At 35.0% G+C, this 21230-nt stretch overlaps 1 protein-coding gene across 2 annotated transcripts in view; it reads right to left on the bottom strand.

The window, feature by feature from the left end:
• The window catches only part of VPS13A (vacuolar protein sorting 13 homolog A), a 276506-nt gene that overhangs the window by 69505 nt on the left and 185771 nt on the right, over positions 1-21230 (bottom strand). For both annotated transcript variants that reach the window (XR_011567943.1, XM_070794243.1), the window contains exons 46-52: positions 16924-17027; positions 14031-14313; positions 11665-12060; positions 11153-11257; positions 10887-11033; positions 4712-4840; positions 4178-4311 (exon numbers count right to left, since the gene is read on the bottom strand). Coding sequence is in view for 1 of the 2 variants with exons in the window: in XM_070794243.1 (XP_070650344.1) it covers positions 4178-4311; positions 4712-4840; positions 10887-11033; positions 11153-11257; positions 11665-12060; positions 14031-14313; positions 16924-17027 (1298 nt within the window). In the remaining variant the exon portion in view is untranslated. The remainder of the gene's footprint in view (positions 1-4177; positions 4312-4711; positions 4841-10886; positions 11034-11152; positions 11258-11664; positions 12061-14030; positions 14314-16923; positions 17028-21230) is intronic.

Genomic DNA, 21230 nt, shown 5'->3' with positions numbered 1-21230 from the left:
AAGACTCTTGAGAGTCCCTTGGACAGCAAGGAGAGCAAATCAGTCAACCCTAAAAGAAATCAACCCTGAATATTCATTGGAAGGACTGATGCTGAAACAAGCTCCAATACTTTGGCCACCTGCTGTAAAGAGTCGACTCATTGGAAAAGACCCTAATGCTGGGAAAGATTGAGGGAAGGAGGAAAAGGGGTGACAGAGGATGAGATGGCTGGAGGGCATCATCGACTCAATGGACCTAAGTTTGAGTAAACTCTGGGAGATAGTGAAGGACAGGGAAGCCTGGTGTGCTACAGTCAGTCCATGGGGTCTCAAAGAGTCAGACATGACTGAGAGACTCAACAACAGCAGCAACAAGAACCACACTAACAACAACAAAAAAGCCAAAGGAAGGGAAGGCAGAGGAAACAAAAGTTCTATGTTCCTTACTTTTCTATGAAAGACTAGCAAATGTAACAGTGTTGTTCAGATAAATTAGGTTGAATGTATTTACAAATGCTTTAAGTCTATTTCATTCACCACAGAACATTCTTTATGAAAAAATTAATCTCAAATTGACCTCAGGGAATTCAAAGAAAATAAAAAGCAACCAGGATCCTCAGAATATTAACTATGTACAAGTAGTAACTTCACAAGAAAATGACAATAGAATGTGACAAACGCTTTAATCTATGTGTACAAAGATGCAATGGAAAACTGGGTATACAGACTAAGGAGGTGACGGAAGGGACTGCATGGAAATGAAGCTTTTCTAGCAGAAAGGAGCAACTGGAATGGTAATAACACATGGAAGATCCCAGAACATTCAGGAAACAAACACTTCACTTGGACTTAAGTACAGGGTAAGAGACAACAGAAAGAGAAATGTTTAGAAAAGTAGTATACAAACATTTTAAAAGAATGGAAAATCACTAAAGAACTTTAAATAAGAAAGAGACATGATTACATTAGTATTTTTATTTATTTTTAAAAATTCAATTATTTTGGTATTTATTTTTTGTGTATGTGTGTGCACGCATGTGCATGCATTCATCCACACAGTCATGTCTGACTCTTTGCAACCCTGTGGACTGCAGCCCCCCAGTCTGTCCATGGAATTTTCTAAGCAAGAATACTGGAGTGGGTTGCCATTTCCTACTCCAGGGGATATTCTGGACCCATGGATTGAACCCACATCTCTTGCACTGGCAGGCAGATTCTTTACCACTGAGCCACCTGGGACGCCCCTATTTAGTATTTTTAGAAACCTACCTCTGGAGGATTTACTAGAGATAAGACTAGAGAATCAGACTTAAAATCTACTCAAGAAATAAGTGCTGGACAGAGTAGCTATTTGAAAAGACAGCAGAGAGTAGACAAGAAGAGAAAATTTTTTTAAAAAATAAGAGTTTAACTGGATGGCATGGTGAGGCAGGAGAAATCTAGAATCACAAGGGTGGATGACAGTGTCATTCACTGAGATAAGGATATAGAGGAGAAAGAGATTTTGCAGTACAAATGATGAGGTCAGCTCTGAATCATGTTAGCTTCTTATGTAATACAGTATTTAGGAAAAGGTGGTAGCATGAAACTCAACAGAAGGCTACACTGGAGTAAAGATTTGGGGATCTGGATTCAATCCTCTTTTAAGCCAAAATTCCATGTTCTTGATTTAAGAAGTTCTTCAAATAACTGGCCTTCCCTTGTGGCTCAGCTGGTAAAGAATCCACCTGCAATGCAGAAGACCTGGGTTCAATCCCTGGGTTGGGAAGATTCCCTGGAGAAAGGAACAGCTACCCATTCCAGTATTCTGGACTGGAGAATTCCATGGACTGTATAGTCCACGGGGTTGCAAAGAGTGAGACACGACTGAGTGACTTTAACCTCACTTCACTTCTTCAAATAATTATAAATCTAAATCCCATGTTCATTCTTGCACATTGTTATTTTTATAAACTTCCTTTACGACTAATTTTGCAGTTTCAGAATTTCTACACAGGATCACATTTTAGTTTCTCTTACACCCCTTACTTTTATAATTATAACAATGCAGGAGGTAAAATTTTAAAACATTTCATATCTGAACTGGACTATAAATAAGAGTGCAAAGTAAAGCCCAAAGAAGGACTGATAAAGTCTCTTGTTCAGATTAGCCAGGCTCAACCAGATGCCAGAGAATTAAGCTATGATGCCCTATATTATCCACAGTATATAAAGAATCAACTTAGCTCCTATGTATCTTAGAATGTTACCAGTTATGTAATATGTTTGAGAGAAATGAGAAAATAGTCACTCAAATCATTTCCTGGAGGTCTTAATTTTGTGAAAATTTCTTTGAGAAAGGCTAGGTGAGGAAAATGAACTGAAGGGCAAATAAGTAAAAGCCATTTCTACTTGTTTTGCCAGTTTTAATCAACCAATTTACTATTTTTATAATATGGATAATCATAAAAAACAGGCTCTCCTCTCTCTCAACATATTCACAAATGAGAGAACTGATGGGCAAGGAGGAGTTCTAGGTATATGCTAGATCAACCTGGGGTTCTCAATCAACGCCTATTTTATTTTAGTCAATGATCAGAATGTACAGTTAGCAGTGGGAAAAAAAAAGCAGAAATGCACTGATAACCATGGGCCCACTGGTAAGTGACATGAAAACAAACTAAAAAAGTAGACAAAATAAATTCAAGACAACCTGGGACCCATAAATAGAGGAAAAGGTTACGTTAACTGTAGTGGTACTAGGAGGATATAATATCACATTATATTGAAACAAATGATGTTATGAGTAATCCTGAAATAAATATATAAACATGGTCTTTAGCAAAGCTTAAAAACGTAGTGGTCCTTTCCCATATGCCTCAGCAAGAAAAATGTTATCTACTGTTTGAAAAAAAATCTGAAGAATCAATATTTACATTATGTTCATTAAAAATAAAAAGTTTCAAAACTAGACAAAATGCTTATGATAGACTCTGACAATTTCCTCACCAGATTCTGCACTGATCAAGCTTTTGCCATAGTTGCTTCAGTTTTTTTTTTTTTTTTCTGAAGTATTTAAAAGTAAATTATATCACTAACCATCAAGGAAATGCAAACCAAAACCATAATGAGATATCATCCCACACTATTAGAATGGTTATCATCAAAAAGATAAGAAAAAAAAAAAATGTTGGTGAGGATTTGGGGAAAAAGGTATTGTGTATTGTCAATGGTAATGAAAACTGGTGCAGCCACTACAAAAAACAGTATGGAGGCTTGTCAAAAAACTAAAAACAGAACACGTGATCCAGCAACTGGATATCTATTCAAAGGAAATGAAAACACTAATTCAAAACAAATACGCGTACTTACTGCAGTATTACATATAATCACCAAGACATGGAAACAACCTAAGTGTCCACTGATGAATGAATGAAGAAAATGAGGTATGTATATAAATATACACACACACACACATAATATTTCATTCTAGATACAGAGAATTAAATAGTATTCAGCCATAGAAAAGAAGGAAATCTTGCCACTTGAAACAACATGGATGGACTTTAATGGCATTATGCTAAGTGAAATAAACCAGTGAGAGAAAGACAAATACCATATTATCTCAGTTAAATGTGAAATCTAAAAAAGCAAGAAAAAAAGAAAGCCACCAAAAGAACCAAACACATAGAGAATAGACTGGTAGAAGCTATAGGCAGAGGCAGGGACAGCTGAAACAAGTAAAGGGGGCCAAAAGGTACTAACTTACATTTCTAAAATTAGTCATGGGGGTGTGAGGCACAACAGGATGACTGTAGTTAATAATACTCTATTTTATATGCAAAAGTTGCTAAGAGTAAATCTTAAAAATTCTCATCACAAAAAAAACCTCTCAATATACAGTGACGAACGTTAACTAGACTTATAGTTGTGATGATTTTACAAAATATATACAAACATTTAATCATTAGGTTGGACAACTGAAACTTATGTTTTATGTCAATTATGTTAAAACTTTTCAAAAAGTAAGTTACAGATATCAAGTCAGTTATAAACCTATATATTTCAGTATACATTTTTTTAAACGAGGACATTGTTTTACATGGCCGTAATGCCATTAGTGGTTTTTATACTCTTAAGAAAGTATTAAAAAGTCAAAGTTTTATCACCTAGACTCTGCTAAAATCAGAAGATACTGTATCTGTAATAACCCTCTTACCTTTGCTTATACTGAACAATGTCATTCTTGGTGTGATTTATTAACAGAAATGTAGCGGCTCCATCACGATAATCTGAAAATGTAATAACTGTAGAATGCTCAGCCAAATTAACTTCTGCTATAATACCTCCAAGCTAGAAAAAAGGAAAAGAAAATATTCTCTAATGTGATCATTTCCAAAGAACATTAACCAGTAACATTTAATAATAAAACTATTCTTAAATAAAACTGTTATAGCTAATACAGTTGTTCTTATGATTTAGAAAGTAATTCAGGATTTTATACTGCATGTCTGAAAAACCACGACTCTCAGTATCATAGATAATGGGTCAAATTCAAGATGTGGTTTATTCCAGGCACTGTAACTTTCTATGCAACAATTGAATTGTTTATATCTCCTGTGTCCTTTTAGAACTTTTCCCTTTGCAAAGAGAAATGTTTGTTCATTTTTGGTAAAACAAACAAAAATCACTATTAAAAAATTAGTAAGTATATTTTAGGTTCTCTAACCACACACACACAAAAATCACTTACCTCATTGTCTAGACGCAGTAAAATACAACTTTCTTCCTTATTAAAATGTATCTTATGGGGAGGGCTTTCACTTCTTTCAACTCGAATAAGAAGTTTATTAGAAGCGTCCTCAGGCCAAAAGGGGACACACTAAAACACATATTACACATATTTTTTTTTTTTAAAAATGATTTCACCATGAAGACCTTTATCATTTTAATAAACCCATTAGAGTATACTTAAAATAGTTTAAAATAAACCTCTGTCAACACTACTCTGGTTACTGTATTGCTTAGCTATAAACTGTTGATTTTGAGATGGGGCGCCACTTGTGGGCACTTTGAACACAAACAGTAATGGGTAGTAAGTTGAAGAGCTAAAATAATTAGAGTGCTGTGAAGAGATATTAATGTGGTCCAGAGCTAGAGTCAGACTGAAAAGTAAGTAAGTAAACTGAGCCAAAGTGATCAGTTTAAAATAGGGGAATGTTCTATTACGAAAAAATCACAATTGGGTTGTGGGTACCAGTAATTTAAGCAGTAGTCAAAGTACACACAAATGTTGAGTCAGGACAAATACTAAATCCAGAGTCTTAGAAGTCAAATAAGGATAAAACAAAAACACATGTGTACCTGTGGCAGATTCATTTTGATATTTGGCAAAACTAATACAATTATGTAAAGTTTAAAAATAAAATTAAATTTAAAAAAAAATCAAGAGAAGTATCTAAAGTCTTAAAGTTCAGAGTAGAAAACAGGCTCAAAATCTTAAGAAACAACCTGGATATCAGTGATCTGGAAGCCAAACTAACAGAACAGGAGGAGTTAATGCACCTACAAAGAAGACAACAGGAGCTGGAAACAAAAGAGCTAAAACAACAGGAAACGAGAATCAGCCTTGTCTGTAAACTATTATGTAAACCAAGTCTTAGAGTGATAGGCTCTGACCAGGCTGGTAACCACATAATTCAATGAGACGTATGAGATCATCATCATATGACCTGAGGGCAATGTAGTAGAACCTTGATGTTAGTGCCAAGTGCCTTAGCTTGTTGAAGTCAGTTTTATTCAGTCATAAAAAGTAATTAATGGAACTAGACATGGGACATGGTTAAGGCTGTAAGAGGCTGAGAAAGTTCCCATTCAGGGCTTCTTGAAACACTTATCTGGGAAAGTCATCTGGGAAACTTACCTGGGAAACTCAAAACAGTAACAATACTAAGCCAAGCATATTTCCCAGGAGGAACTAACAAGACTAAAAATTATGTGCTCTTTGAAAACCCCCAAGCCTTGCTACTTTCTGGTACACTTTTTTATGTTTAGTAATATATGCTATACCTTTGGAAAGAGTTTTCTGCTCGACCTCCTGAGACTAGAGAAAGTACCAAAGTACTTGTCTTTTGTAGTGGGGAAAAAAAAAAAATATATATATATATATATACAAGTTTAACAAATCAACATAGCTAATAACCATAAATTGCATGTTAAGGTTGACTACTGTAAGCCAAAATTAAAATGGAAAGATTTTAAACTAGCAACAGAAGTTTATCTTAAGAAAAGCTGAAATTGACAAAAGAGAAAGTAAAGTAAAAAATTATAAGCTGTTATGTGTTTGTAATTGCAGTTACTGTAAACAGAAACTATCAGAAGATAGATGCTATAGATTAGGTTTTTAAAAACAGAAAAATACTCTTATCTGCAACTGACGTATAAATCAAGACATAAAACTACTGTAAATGAAAGTATGGAAAAAGATATACCTAAAAAATATATAGAGTAAAACAAAGCTGGAATTATAATCTTAGCATCTAGATGTATGGAGAGTTCTATGTGGTGCTAGTGGTAAAGAACTTGCCTGCCAAGGCAGGAGATGTAAGAGACACGGGTGGGATCCCTGGGTCAGGAATATCGCCTGGAGGAGGGCAACCCACTGGCAACAGTTCCAGTATTCTTGCCTGGAGAATCCCATGGACAGAGGAGCCTGGCGGGCTGCAGTCCATAGGTGTGCAAAGAGTTGGACATGACTGAATCAAACACCGTAGCATGCACACATGCACTACATCCAACAAACTAAGAATCCATGGACTCAAATGAGCACACGTGAAACATCTGCCAAAAATATTCATATTTTCAGTCAACAAATATTTGCTGAGAGCCTACTGTGTTTAATCACTGTTCAAACTTTCCAACAGCCCTCTCCATTTCACTCAGAGCAAAAGTTAAAATCCTTGTAATGGGTCTCAAAGTTCTACAGAATTACTTTTAATCATTGGTAAGTCTTATTCTCTTCTACTTTTCCCTCTCCAACAATACTGGCCTCTTTTGCTATCCCCATGCCAAATATTCTCTTACTTTAGATCATCTACCCTGGGCAATCTTTTGTCTTTAATGCTCTTTCCCCAGATATCCACATTGCTGAGGGTTCCAGCAATTTATTTTCTTTATTTTCTTGGGCTCCAAAATCACTGCAGATGGTGACTGCAGCCATGAAATTAAAAAACATTTGCTCCTTAGAAGAAAAGCTAAGACAAACCTAGACAGCATATTAAAAGGCAGACATTACTTTGCCGACAAAGGTCCACATAGTCAAGGCTATGGTTTTTCCAGTAGTCGTGTATGGATGTGAGAGTTGGACTATAAAGAAAGCCGAGCACCAAAGAATTGATGCTTTTGAACTGTGGTGCTGGAGAAGACCCTTGAGAGTCCCTTGGACTGCCAAGGAGATCAAACTAGTCCATCCTAAAGGAAATCAGTTGTGAATATTCATTGGAAGGACTGATGGTGAAGCTCGAATACTTTGGCCACCTGATGTGAAAAACTGACTCATTAGAAAAGACCCTGATGCTGGAAAAGACTGAAGGCAGGAGGACAGTGGGACGACAGAGGATGAGATGGCTGAATGGCATCACCGACTTGATGGACATGAGTTTGAGCAAGCTCCAGGAGTTGGTGATGGACAGGGAAGCCTGGTGTGCTGCAGTCCATGGGGTCACAGAATTGGACATGACTAACTGACTGAAATGAACTGAGGGGTCCAGCTCCTGGCTAAAAATCTATGTGCAACTTTTCAGGTCATACCAGTGGCAATTATAAAGGCTTTATCTTTATTTGACAGGTTTCACAGGGCAAAGCAGCCCTCCCCACACCAGACTAGGTGCATGGCCAGAATGCAGTGTACTTCATTCTCAAGAATTCAACCCCATTTCTAGTCATGCCCTTACAAGTACCTGCATTCCTACTATGGGCACCTGTACTCACAGGCCTTTTTATCAGGGCTTTTGGCAGAGGCCTTCCTCAGGAACTTCTGCAAGATCTCTATTAAGGTAAGAGGGGGATACGATGATATTTTTTTCTCTATTCTGACTTAGTACTCAGAACTGTTCCACACACAGCCCCATTCCTTTGCTTTCTTCCATCCCCTAGATCCATAAAGCAGTACCAGCTTTTTGTTCAGGGCTCCTCTGACAATGACACTACCCTCACTGATCCACCTCACCCCTAACCAACTGCTGTTTGTTTCATAGGAAAAAGAGTACAAAGGGAGTTGGTGCACTCTTCACTTTAGCCTCTTACTTATACTACTGCAGTAAGTCATTACAGTCCTGACTGTCACTTTTACTTTGACTTGTTGTCTTAATCAGCTTAAAGCTCAACATTCAGAAAACTAAGATCATGGCATCCAGTTCCATCACTTTGTGGCAAATAGATGGGGAAACAGTGGAAACAGTGGCTGACTTTATTTTTCTGGGCTCCAAAATCACTGCAGATGGTGATTATAGCCATGAAATTAAAAGACGCTTACTCCTTGGAAGGGAAGTTATGACCAACCTAGATAGCATATTCAAAAGCAGAGACATTACTTTGCCAACAAAGGTCTCCGTCTAGTCAAGGCTATGGTTTTTCTAGTGGTCATGTATGGATGTGAGAGTTGGACTATAAAGAAAGCCAAGCACCAAAGAATTGATGTTTTTTAACTGTGGTGATGGAGAAGACTCTTCAGAGTCCCTTGGATTGCAAGGAGATCCAACCAGTCCATCCTAAAGGAGATCAGTCCTGGGCGTTCATTGGAAGGACTTATGTTGAAACTGAAACTCCAATACTTTGGCCACCTGATGCGAAGAGCTGACTCATTGGAAAAGACCCTGATGCTGGGAAAGATTGAGGGCAGGAGGAGAAGGGGATGACAGAGGATGATATGGTTGGATGGCATCATTGACTCGATGGACATGGGCTCGGGTAGACTCCGGCAGTTGGTGATGGACAGGGGGGCCTGGCGTGCTGCGGTTCATGGGGTCGCAAAGAGTCAGACACAACTGAGTGACTGAACTGAACTGAACTTAATCAGTTATTTCTGTATCTAGCAGCTGAGCTTCCAGCTCTGCTGCACTCTTGACAAGCGTACCTCTCACATTTTCTTCAGTATGTGTGTGCTCAGTCATGGCATGGCCTATAGCCTGCCAGACTCCTCTGTCCATGGAATTTTCCTCTCAAGAATACTGGAGTGGGTTGCCATTTCCTACTCCAAGGGATCTTTCCAACCCAGGGATTGAATCTGCATCCCTTAAGTCTCCTGCATTGGCAGATAGATTCTTTACCACTGTGCCACCTGGGAAGCCCTGCACATTTCTTCCACATCTGTTCAAATGTGACCTCAACAAGTCTCATCCTTGACTACATTATGTAAAATTACAGCCCACTCCTTGCACATTAGAACTCAAAATACCTCTTAGCCCGCCTTATTTCCTTTCTCTCTATTAGACTTTTCACCTTTAAATATACAATGTATTTTACTAATTGACTATGGCATTATCAATATAATGGTTCCCCCAAGCTCCCATTGAAATGTAAAATATACAGGACAAGGACGTGTGCTTTTGTTAAAATATGGCACCTAAAGAGTACACAATAAACATTTGTGGAAAAATGAATGAACAGGTAAACATGAAAAAAGATACAACTTCTAAAAATGAGAAATATAATTATTCAAATAAAAAACTCAGTTGAAGGTTCAAATAGCATACATACACACACACTGTATGATATATACAGTAAAACCATAAATTATGAAAGCTATATATGCAGAATTTATCCAAAATAAAGGAAAGAGTTATACAGACAGAAAATGTAAAAAACAATAGTAAGATATATGGAAGACAGAATATAAAGGTCTAGAATAAATTTGATTAAAAATCCAGAAGGAAGAAACAGGAGTATTTAAGAATGGCAGTATTTAAAAACATAATCACTGCAAATTTTACATAAGGTATGAAATAATCTATAGATCTAGGAATAAAGTATCTCAAGCAGGATATCTAAAAAGAAGCCACATGCAGACAAATAGCTGTAAGACTGCAGAACAAAGACAAAGAGAACTCCATGAAGGCAGGAGAGAAAAAGATAACTTCCAAAGAAATGACAGAATCACAGCAGAATTTTCAACAAAAATGGAACCCAGAATATAATAAATGCTACAACATGTTGCAGAAAACAGGAATTACCAGGAAGAATTATCATAAAGGAAAGATGATGGATAAACAAAAACTGATAGTATTTATTACCAACCAGCTCAAAAGGAAATGCTAAAGGATATAACTCAAGAATAATGAATGATTATAGAGGATAGCTTCAAAAAGGCATAATGAATAAAAATAGCAAATACTTCTCTTATAATCATAGCATACTTGGAACAAAATTTCTTTAGAAGTAAAATATTCTATTAACTTCAGGCAGTCTTTCAGAAAGCTCTTATCCACATACCTAACAACTACAGAGAGAGCAGAATCAAAACTTCATTCCTAAAACACTACTATCATTTTAAAGTAATTAGCTTAATCTACCCAAAAAGGCATTTCTAAAATCTTCCTGAAGAAAATAAATTTACCAACTTATCTTCATCAATTTGCTGCATTGATACTTTATCCCGTCTTCTACTGCTATATATTTAACCCCATCTAGTTAGTGTCCACCTCTTTTACAAAGCAATGCATTCCTAGATGACAATATTCAGGTTAAACAATTAAAGAAATCATTTATTTGGTTTATTCTGGTACAAATAAATACTCAAAATGTTCATGGAACTGAAACAAAATTGGGAGGTGGGGGTAGACAGATAAAACACTACACAGTGATTTCAGGTATCCAACTTCAAGAAATAACAAAAGTTGAAAGAGGTATATTTCTGAAATTCATTTACCCACCTGCTCCAAATCAAGAGCGAGCCATTTATCATTTCCCTCTTCAGCCACTGATATATGATATTTGCTTTTGTTTTTAATCAAAAAAAAGGGGGTAAATGTGACAATTCTGGTAATATTAAAACTGCTAAGGTCTATAGTGACACCAACCTATGGGGGAAAAAAAGTAACATTTCAAAAACTATTTCATTATCATAACATTCTTATAAAAATTAATTACTTAACAGAGCTTAAATAAAAGTTTCCAGATGAGCACAGAATGAACTCACTTGATATTCCATTTTTGGGCCTTTACATTTAACCGCTCCATGACTACCAACTGTATCAATTGAAAATTGATCTGACAATTCACTATCAGTTACCATAAGCTGAACCTAGAAAAAAATATTTCAAATATGTTAGTATTTAGGTACCTTTAAAAATTCCTACCTAAGTTGATATACTTTTTTGCTTTTTAGCCTAAACTAATGTTATATTCTGGAGAAGGGAATGGCAATCCTCTCCAGTATTCTTGCCTGGAGAATCCCATGGAGAGAGGACCCTGGCAGGCCACAGTCCATGGGGTCACAAAGAGTAGGAAACCACTGAGCGACTAACACCACGACTACTGTTATATTATTAATGCACTAAAACTTTTCCAATACTAAATTCCAATCTTTCTAATCTCAAATATTTCACAAATATTATTTCTACCTGTTTCATAATATTTTATTTTTCAAAACAAACTAAAAAGGAGTGAAAAGTAGCTAAAGAATAAAAGTTTAAAAAAAACTTCACATACCTTATTGTTATTGAAAAAGTGCTTTGGCTGAAATGAAAAGAGAACTGGCTTTTTATAATTAGGTGGATGCTTTCGATGAATTCCATCTGCTTTATACTGTAACATTCGACCAGTTTTATTAACCATCCAATAAGGACTATGAAATGCCATAATAGTCTGGCCAGTATTATAAGTCACATGGACAGCAATATCTAAATCAGTCTTTTCTATTTCTGTAACACAAGTAAAACTGATGAAACTAATATCTTGTTGATTAGGTTTTATATGATATTCACTTTTCCAATCATGATTAAGATAGTCAAGTAATTTTAAATGTAGCCTGGCTTTATCCAACTGTACAGTACAAAGCTGGGCTGAACGGCCTTCATGGAGAGTAAAAACTCTATGTTCAATCCCCTATAATAAAAAAGAAAATACAGTCAATTTTTAATGCTTCAGAATGATATGCTAAAATATTCTACTTAATGATTTTGAATGCTATACAAAATGCTTTTGAAATACCTCTGTCAGAAAAAGTCATAAGACTTATGTTCAAGTTCTAATTCTGTCAACTGTGTAAACTTCTATAAATCATTTGAGTTACTGTATTTGTAAAAAGGTCTAAATGATCTACTTCAAAGGACTATTGTGAAAATAAAATTAAATAATATAATGAGAAATTCTGCTGGCAATAATTAAGACTATAAAACACTATAATTAGTAAAAATAAATCTTATCTATTAATACTAATGATTTTAGTTGTGAAAAGTATAAAATAATGAAAACTGTATGTAATCCAAAATAAGCAATCGCTACCAACTTCAATTCTTGATTTTTAACAAACTCTCATAACCTATTTCCAATAAGTGTTTATATTGCATCTGACATAATTCTCAAAACTGTTCATTTCTCTCCATCCACACCTGCATTACCTTAGTTCAAGTCATTGTAACTCCTCCTTTTAAAAGTCTCCTAACTGCTCTTAACTCCTCTAAGCCCTTCTCCATACCACAGGTAAACTATCTTTCTAAAAACTGATCATCTCTTTTGAAAACTAGCAAACAGTGTTATCCCTAAAAGCATCAAGTTAAAAGTTCTATTAAAATGGAACAGATAGCCCATCTGGGTATTTCACCTGTTTTTCTAGCATCTCTAATCTGGTTCCCTCCTGTTGTTATAACATAGGAACCTCTTCATCTTAAGACTTTAAATTACTTAAAGCAAAAACAATGTTAAGTTTATCAATACCTGACATGTTCCACAAAAGAGAATAGTGGTGCTGGTGGTGCTAGAGAGGTTAGCCAGTGGAAACCATATGCCTGTCAGGCACTGTGCTAAGTCCTTTACTACATTATTTAATTTGATTTTCCCTATATCCCGGTCATGAAAGTTTTATTACCATCACTCTTTTATAAGATAGGACAAATGATTTAGAAAGATAATATAACTCACCTAAAGACCCAGGGCCAGTAAGAGATAGAGCTAAGATTCAATCTTAAATCTATCTGATAGTAAAGAGGTAATTCTTAACCACTATCTTAATTGTCAACTATATGGAAAATAGATATTCTTAAACCACAGATGTGTTAACTCCCTCACCCCCAAAAAAAATTTGACAGAAAAGTATAAACACATAGTAAATTCCAATCATTAATAACAGACTCCAACAAAACAAATAATAGATTACAATGAAGAACTACTTTTTACATATGACAAGCAATGGTAAATGGAATATTCACTGAAAATCCTAAGATGGAGAGATTCCTATTATAGCAACAGGAAGGAATCAGACGTAATCTCTTCAGGAGTATTTAAAATAAAAAGCATTTTTATAATCATGAAATCCTTTTAGAAACCTAAAGGTACAAGAATAATACAATGTAGCAGGTTTTAAGTCTAGTACTATTATTTTCATACTAATTCTCATACTTGTTTGAAAAGTTAGTATCCATCTTTCAAAAATATATAAAATATACATGCATGGGAAAGACTGAAAAATATATTTTACAACTGAAATGATATCTTCATCAGAAGTGCTACCTTCAGATAATGTGATTACAGACAATCTATCTCTATTTTCTAAAATTTTCTACAGGAGTATCTAGTACTTTCACACATGATTTTTAAAATGGCATATCATAGTTGTACATATAAATTATATCCAACTTAGTAACCATATTTCTAAGGTAAATCAATGGAAAAAAATTTTTAAATCTTCTTTTATATAACATCATTGAAACATTTTCATTTAATGAAAATCTATACTGTCTGTTCACCAGTTCTAAAATTTTTATTAGAATTTTAAAACACTGCTTTATTACTCATAATTTTAAATAACTAAAGCTACAAAATCAAAGACAAGAAGGCATTAAAAAATACCAGGATACCTCTATGTAATAAGCAATTTTGTAAGGAAGAAGATTTCGGAGTAGAATAGGTGGCCACAAATGTATTATATATGGTAAGTCCCAACGGTCTTCTGAATACACTGACATATATGTCAAATTATCTTTTTCTGGGACTATATTAATGATAAATGGCTTCCTGGAAGGGTTTATAGGTCTACATTTTTTCTTGAAAGAAGTACCATCTTGTTTTATAATTTCTTCAAAGTCAATTCCTTCACACATCTGATAGTCTGCATCTTCTGGCTTCAGAGAAAGTAGTGATCTGCATAAAAGATTAAACAATATGCTTTAAAATTCTTCAAAAGAAAGCATAAATTATTTGATTGCAGCTTTAGAACAGTGAAGTTATCTTTCTCCATACTACTGTAATAAATTTTTATATTTTCACATTCTTAGAGATAGGTAAGACAGATATACAGATACATATTTGCATTTTAACTTTCTGTAAAGTAATGAAGTTATTTGGCTTTCAAAAGGAGAGTATTTTTCTTACAAACATGCTGTCTTAAAAGTATGTTTACAAGCTCATAACTGGTTACTTGCAGAAAATACATTATCATACAGGTCATATATGCAACACACACACCTACAGATGTGATTTACACACTTAAAGAAGTTGGCTTTCCTGGATATGTGGTCCCAAGTATGTACCATGACTGAGTTCATGAACCAAAAATATATTTCTGTTGAAAAATTAATCACCAGCTTTTCAAGGTTAATCAAATGAAGGCTTTCAATAGATACTTAACTTTATTGAGCAGGAGTAAGAAACAGCAACCCACTCCAGTATACTTGCCTGGAGAATCCCATGGACAGAGGAGCCTGGCGGGCTACAGACCATGGGGTCACAAAGAGTTGGACACGACTAAGCAACTAACACTTTAACTTTACCGAAATGTTGGACAGCATTATAGAAGTTAGTGCAGTGATTGCAAGAAGACAGTGATAAAAAGTACTGGATGTCACATATGATCGGTGGGTTCCTTAGTGGCTCAGAGAGTAAAGTGTCTGCCTGCAATGTGGGAGACTGTGGTTCAATCACTGGGTCGGATAGATCCCCTGGAGAAGGAAATGGCAACCCACTCCGGTACTCTTGCCTGGAAAATCCCATGGACTGAGAAGCCTGGAAGGCTACAGTCAATGGAGTCGCAAAGAGTCAGACACGACTGAGCGACTTCACTTCACTTATGATTAAATCTTATACTTAAATATCACATTCTTTGTTTACATTGCAACTGTACTAGGGTTTAATAATTTTTTTAAGTCTAAAGTGTTTCCAAATGTAAACACTTAAATGTTTTTATACTTGTAAAACTATAATTAGTGTGACTGTGACACTATCCCTTACTGTGTGACAACTGTCAATACTATCTCTAGCTATCATTATTTTCTTAAGCTCCATCCCCCAAATTTTACATATCTAATACATATTCTGTAATGATGTCTGATAGTACCTTAAATCTGCTAGACTGAACTATGAACCCTCCACATCCACCTCTCTGTGTGTCTTTTTTTTTTTTCCAAGAACTTTCAGCTACTGGCATTCTGGACAGTAAAATAATATTAAACTCTTTTACCACCACCCCCTCCTTAGACCCATAGAGTTACCTGTCAAATCAGTTGCAGATTTAGCCTTTTTTACTTCTACATTCTCTGTATTTTATTCTTTTTTCACTCTTACTTCTAACACTTAAAAATAAAAGCTTAATTGTCTCTACATTAAACTAATGCCAATACACTCACATCCAGTTTATCAAGACATTTATTGGACCCATTATTTACCAATGAGAGGCAAAACTGAAAATGCACAAGTTAGTCATTCTTTCCTCTTAAAGAGATACCAGTCACATGGGAAATGTAATGTTAAAAGATAACTACTGGTTATAAGGTAACTATAGGTACCAAAAAACAAAAACAATTGTACACTGTAGACCGAGCATATGAAACTATAGTTAACTCTTTCTAGACTGGCGCAGAGTATTTTGCAGAGGTGACAATTTTTCTCAAAAATTTTCTTTCTGAAGGACAGAGCTGAATTAGAGAAACATGCAAAGTTAAAGGACAAGTTTAAGAAATAAAGAGAAAACGAGAGTGACAGATAATCAGCAAGAGGTTTTGAGTAAGAAGAACTGAATACTGAGGGACAATTGAATGTGGATATTTGACTGCATGAGGGTCATATATAGCGTTCAAGAATGAACTGTCTAGTTCTATTTACATTACAATTCTATCAATGAGCAATTAATAGATAAATAGGCAGATAAAAGCTTCCCAGGTGGCTCAGTGATAAAGAATCTGCCTGCCAAGCAGGAGATGTGGGTTTGATCCCCGGGTCAGGAAAATCCCCTGGAGAAGGAAATGGTAACCCATTCCAGTATTCTTGTCTGGAAAATTCCATGGACAGAGAAGCCTGGAGGGCTGTAGTTTATGGGGCTGCAAAGAGTTGGACATGATTTAGCAACTGAGCATGAGCATGTAGATAAAAAGACAAAATATTTCACATTTTCTAAATAAATTTCTAAAAAATTAATTATGAAACATTTGAAAAGCAAAAATCACTTTATAATAGTATATTAAAATCTAGAAGGCACCAATCATGTTGTTAGAAATTTGTTAAAAATCTACATGACTATGACTCTGATAGTTATACTGCAAGCATGTAATTTGTATTGACTAGGAAAAGTAAGGATAATTTATATGTTATGTACATTAAGTTAAATATTACTTAAAAATTTAAAGAGTGCCAAAACTTAAATAAAGAGATATTGACAAGATAAATTTGATCACAGTTTGATAACTTAAAGATAGATATCACATAAACTGTCTATAAGAGATCACAGGGCAAACAAAAAGATAAAGAAAACAAAATCACCGGTAAGATGCTAATGGTATGTTAAATTCACTTCCAGGTGAGGCCGTTCCCAATAACGTGTCTCCTCCATAAACAGAAAGTGGTATTGAAAAATGATTTCTAATCTGGGAAAGAAAAAATAACATTTAGTATCATTAATCTAAGACTCTAAAGACATAAAGTATTCCATCTAAATATCCCAAAAAAGGAATTATCAGGCAATATTTATTTTCCTCATATAAATTAGAAAAACAATTCAAACATGAAAATATCCATGCTAAAAAATAAAAAAGAAAGTTTCTACAGTCTTAGAGAAAAGGAATTTCAAAAACAAAACTTCTAAAAATCCTAGAAAAAAATAAGATAACATCTTCTTGACTGTGATATAGGAATAACTTTTTCCTTTAGACAAACACAGTAGAAAAAATTAGTAAGAAAAATATGACATCAAAGTTTTAGATGCCTATATGAGAAAAGTGCAAAAAAGCCACTGTCTGGCAAATGTCTATTTTTTTACATCACTGTTGTACACTACTCATTGAATGAAAAAGTATGTAAAGAGTATCTCATCCAATGAGTTGCATACAACAGTGATGTAAATGATTAACATTTTGCTTAATACACATTATCAGATAAAATTCTACTTGTATTTGTCTTTGGGACAGATAAAGACACAATGGTTAGTAACACTATTTTCTTATATTATTTCTATATCTTACTAAAATCTGTTTTAAAAATCATATCAAAATATAAAATATGCTGAGTGCAAATTAAGAATTGATAAATACATAAACTTAATTAACTACATTATATTTTATTTCTAGATAAGCTGCTTATTTGAAAGAAGAGAAATATATTTTAATTTCTATGAAAGTACTTATAAGAAATTAAACATTAATATTTTACTGTTTAATAAAATTAAAAAGTAATCAACAATAATGAGAGCAGCCTAACAGTCATTGGCTAATGACTAATAATAATGACTAATAATTGGCTAATGAACAGTCATTGGCTAATGACTAATAATAATGACTAATAATTGGCTAATGAACAGCCTAATGCAGTTCATTGTAAGAGAAATGCTTCCCTGATGGCTCAGATGGTAAAGAGTCTGCCTGTAATGCAGGAAACACCAATTCAATCCCTGGGTCAGGAAGATTCCCTGGAGGAGGAAATGGCAACCCACTCCAGTATTCTTGCCTGGGATATCCCATGAAAAGAGGAGCCTCGTGGGCTATAGTCCATGAGGCTACAGAGTCAGACAGGAGTGAGCAACTTAATATCAAACTGGCGATGTTACCAGAGATATGAAATGTGATGTATGAGTAAATTTCATGCCTAACATCTTCAAACTGTACATATATATCAAAATCAAAATGCTTATATATCAGGGCTTCCCTGGTGGCTCAGACAGTAAAGAATCTGCTTGCAATGCAGGAGACCCAGGTTCGATCCCCAGGTCAGGAAGATCCCCTCAAGGAGGAAATGGCAACCCACTCCAGTATCTTTGCTTGGAGAATCCCATGGACACAGCAGCCCACTGGGTTACAGTCCATGGGGTCACAAAGAGTCAGACATGACTGAGCGACATACTAACATTATGTATTATTGTAAATCAAATATAAGAGAAAGAATCTCTGTTTTCAGCTCCGATGGAACAATATAGGCCAGATATAACCTCCCAATATACTAGTAAACAAACAAAACACAGGGGGTTAAAAAGTACACATGAAGTAATCGTTTTTAAACAGTGGACAAAGAGCACAGGAAAGAAAGACCCAGGGTGGGGGAAGGCAGGAAGGAAAGAAAAGAAGGAAAGGAAGAGAAAAATCCTACTAAGATAAACCCTAAGACTGTCTCCCCATTCTGTCACCCCATCTTACTGTCTTTACTAGGTGGTAAGAGTTCTAGATTACTATGCAGAGAAGAAATCAAACAGAGCCCAGTCTGAGTTGAAGAGAGAGATATAAGAATGCGGGAAAGCCAATAAGACTTAATCTAACGGCACATTATATGAGAGAGTGAGAGAGGAGATAGCTGCATGGAGAGGTGAGAGCTGTAGAGAAGGAACTCATGAGACTTTAAGAGTTCAGCGGTATCTGGCATATGCCCATGAGTACACTAAGTAAGGCTCAGTAAAGATCCATTTGAAAGGGGGAGGCAGAACAATCTCTGCTGTTCATGCATAATTCCTTTTCTCACCAAAGTGGTAAAATCTTGTTTAGTACAAAGGGTATTGGTTCTATCCTTCATCAGCATGGCAAAATTAGCCCTAGACTACAGACTGCTTGCTGCTGCTGCTAAGTTGCTTCAGTTGTGTCTGACTCTGTGCGACCCCAGACAGCAGCCCTGGGATCCTCATAGACAACTGTCCCTGGGATTCTCCAGGCAAGAACACTGGAGTGGGTTGCCATTTCCTTCTCCAATGCATGACAGTGAAAAGTGAAAGTGAAGTCGCTCAGTCGTGTCTGACTCTTAGCGACCCCATGGACTGTGGCCCACCAGGCTCCTCCGTCCATGGGATTTTCCAGGCAAGAGTGCTGGAGTGGGGTGCCATTGCCTTCTCTGACAGACTGCTTGAGCCTCACCTAAAATGTTTTTAAACAAGCATTGGGAGGATCACTTTCCAACTCACATAACTGTATTGAGGAATTAAGCTCAAGAATACATAAAGGAATACAAAGACATCTAAAGAACCTGACAAAGTAAAATTCACAATTTTAAGCATCCAGTAAAAAAATTATTAGACACACAAAAATTTAAAAATAACCCATAAAAATAGAAATTAATAAAATGAAACAAATCAGAAATGATACTCATGATCAAATTAGTAGACAAGAATATTAAAACACTTATATAACTATACTTGATATATTCAAAAGTTAGGGGAAAGATTGAAGATATATAAAAAGACATGGAAATTGTAAATAAAAATGCAAATTAAACTTTTAGACATAAAAATACATTGGATGAGATTAAGACAAATGAGACACTGAAAAGAAATGTAAACTTAAAGACTTAACAATAGAAACTTAACATCAAAACAGAAACATGGGGGTGGGGGAAAGCTGAAAGAAAAAGTGAACAGAGCATTAGAGAGCATAAGTTTAAACACTCTAATATCTGTATAAACCTACTGTGGACCATGAAGAAGAGAAGGGGAAGACAGAAATAAAATTTTTGAATACAATGGCAAATTTTTTTTCTAAAGTTGATGAAAACTATAAATGCATAAATTCAAGTACAAAAAAATATGAAACAAACTCAACTAAGATTCATCACAACCAAATTGCTTCAAACCAGTAATAAAGGGAAAAAAAATCTTACAATTAAATAAAAATAAAATTACACGTTTCATAAAAAAGCAGAGAGCACACTCTGGTCAGAAACAACGTAATATAGTTGACAGTGGAATGACATTCTATGGAAAAAATAACTGTCAATCTAAATTACTACAACCAGTGAAAATAACTTAAAACATAAAAGTGAAGTCAAAACAAAAATACTTCATTGACAAATTTCATGGAATAACACATAATCACTACAAGAACTCACTCAAAAAGTGACAGATAATATGAATAGCCCTTAAAGTGAAATTGTGGTTTAAAAACTTAACATAAGAAAAACACTACCAGAAAACTCTAAACCAATACACCTCAAGAATATAAAAATTCTAAACATGAATTTAGCAAATCAATCAAACAGTACTTCATGAAGGTTAATACTTTCATGAGCAAATGAGATTTATCCTGGGAATGCAGGGTTGATTTAACATTAACGGTCAATCATTATCTAATATAGTAATCAAAAAATAATCAATGGTAATTAATTGTATTAACAATTTTTTTAAAAAGATCCTTTTAGTAGAAACATGGAAATTTACAATATCATATGTAAAACAGATAGCCAGTGGGAATTTGCTGTATGACTCAGGAAACTCAAACAGGGGCTCTGTGACACTCTAGAAGGGTGGGGTGGGATGGGAGATGGGAGGGAGGTTTGGGAGGGAGGGGATATGGGTGTACCTATGGTTGATTCTTACTGATGTATGAGAGAAAACCACAAAATTCTGTAAAGCAATTATCCTTCAATTAAAAAAATAAATAATGTGCCCAAAATTTTTTTTAAAAAATCCTCTCAGTAAAGACAGAAAATCATTTGACAAAATCCAACATTCATTTTTGATAAAAACTCTCAGTAAACTAGGATCATGAACAAAAAAAGCTACAACTCAAAACACATTCAATGGTGAAAGACCAAATACTTTTCCACTAAGACTGGGAATAAGACAAAAACATCCCCTTTCATAATTTCTATTCAAATTGTAT

Source organism: Bos indicus, chromosome 8 (genome assembly GCF_029378745.1).
Source record: "Bos indicus isolate NIAB-ARS_2022 breed Sahiwal x Tharparkar chromosome 8, NIAB-ARS_B.indTharparkar_mat_pri_1.0, whole genome shotgun sequence".
Taxonomy (NCBI): Eukaryota; Metazoa; Chordata; class Mammalia; order Artiodactyla; family Bovidae; genus Bos; species Bos indicus.
This window is presented reverse-complemented; position numbering and strand designations above follow the sequence as displayed.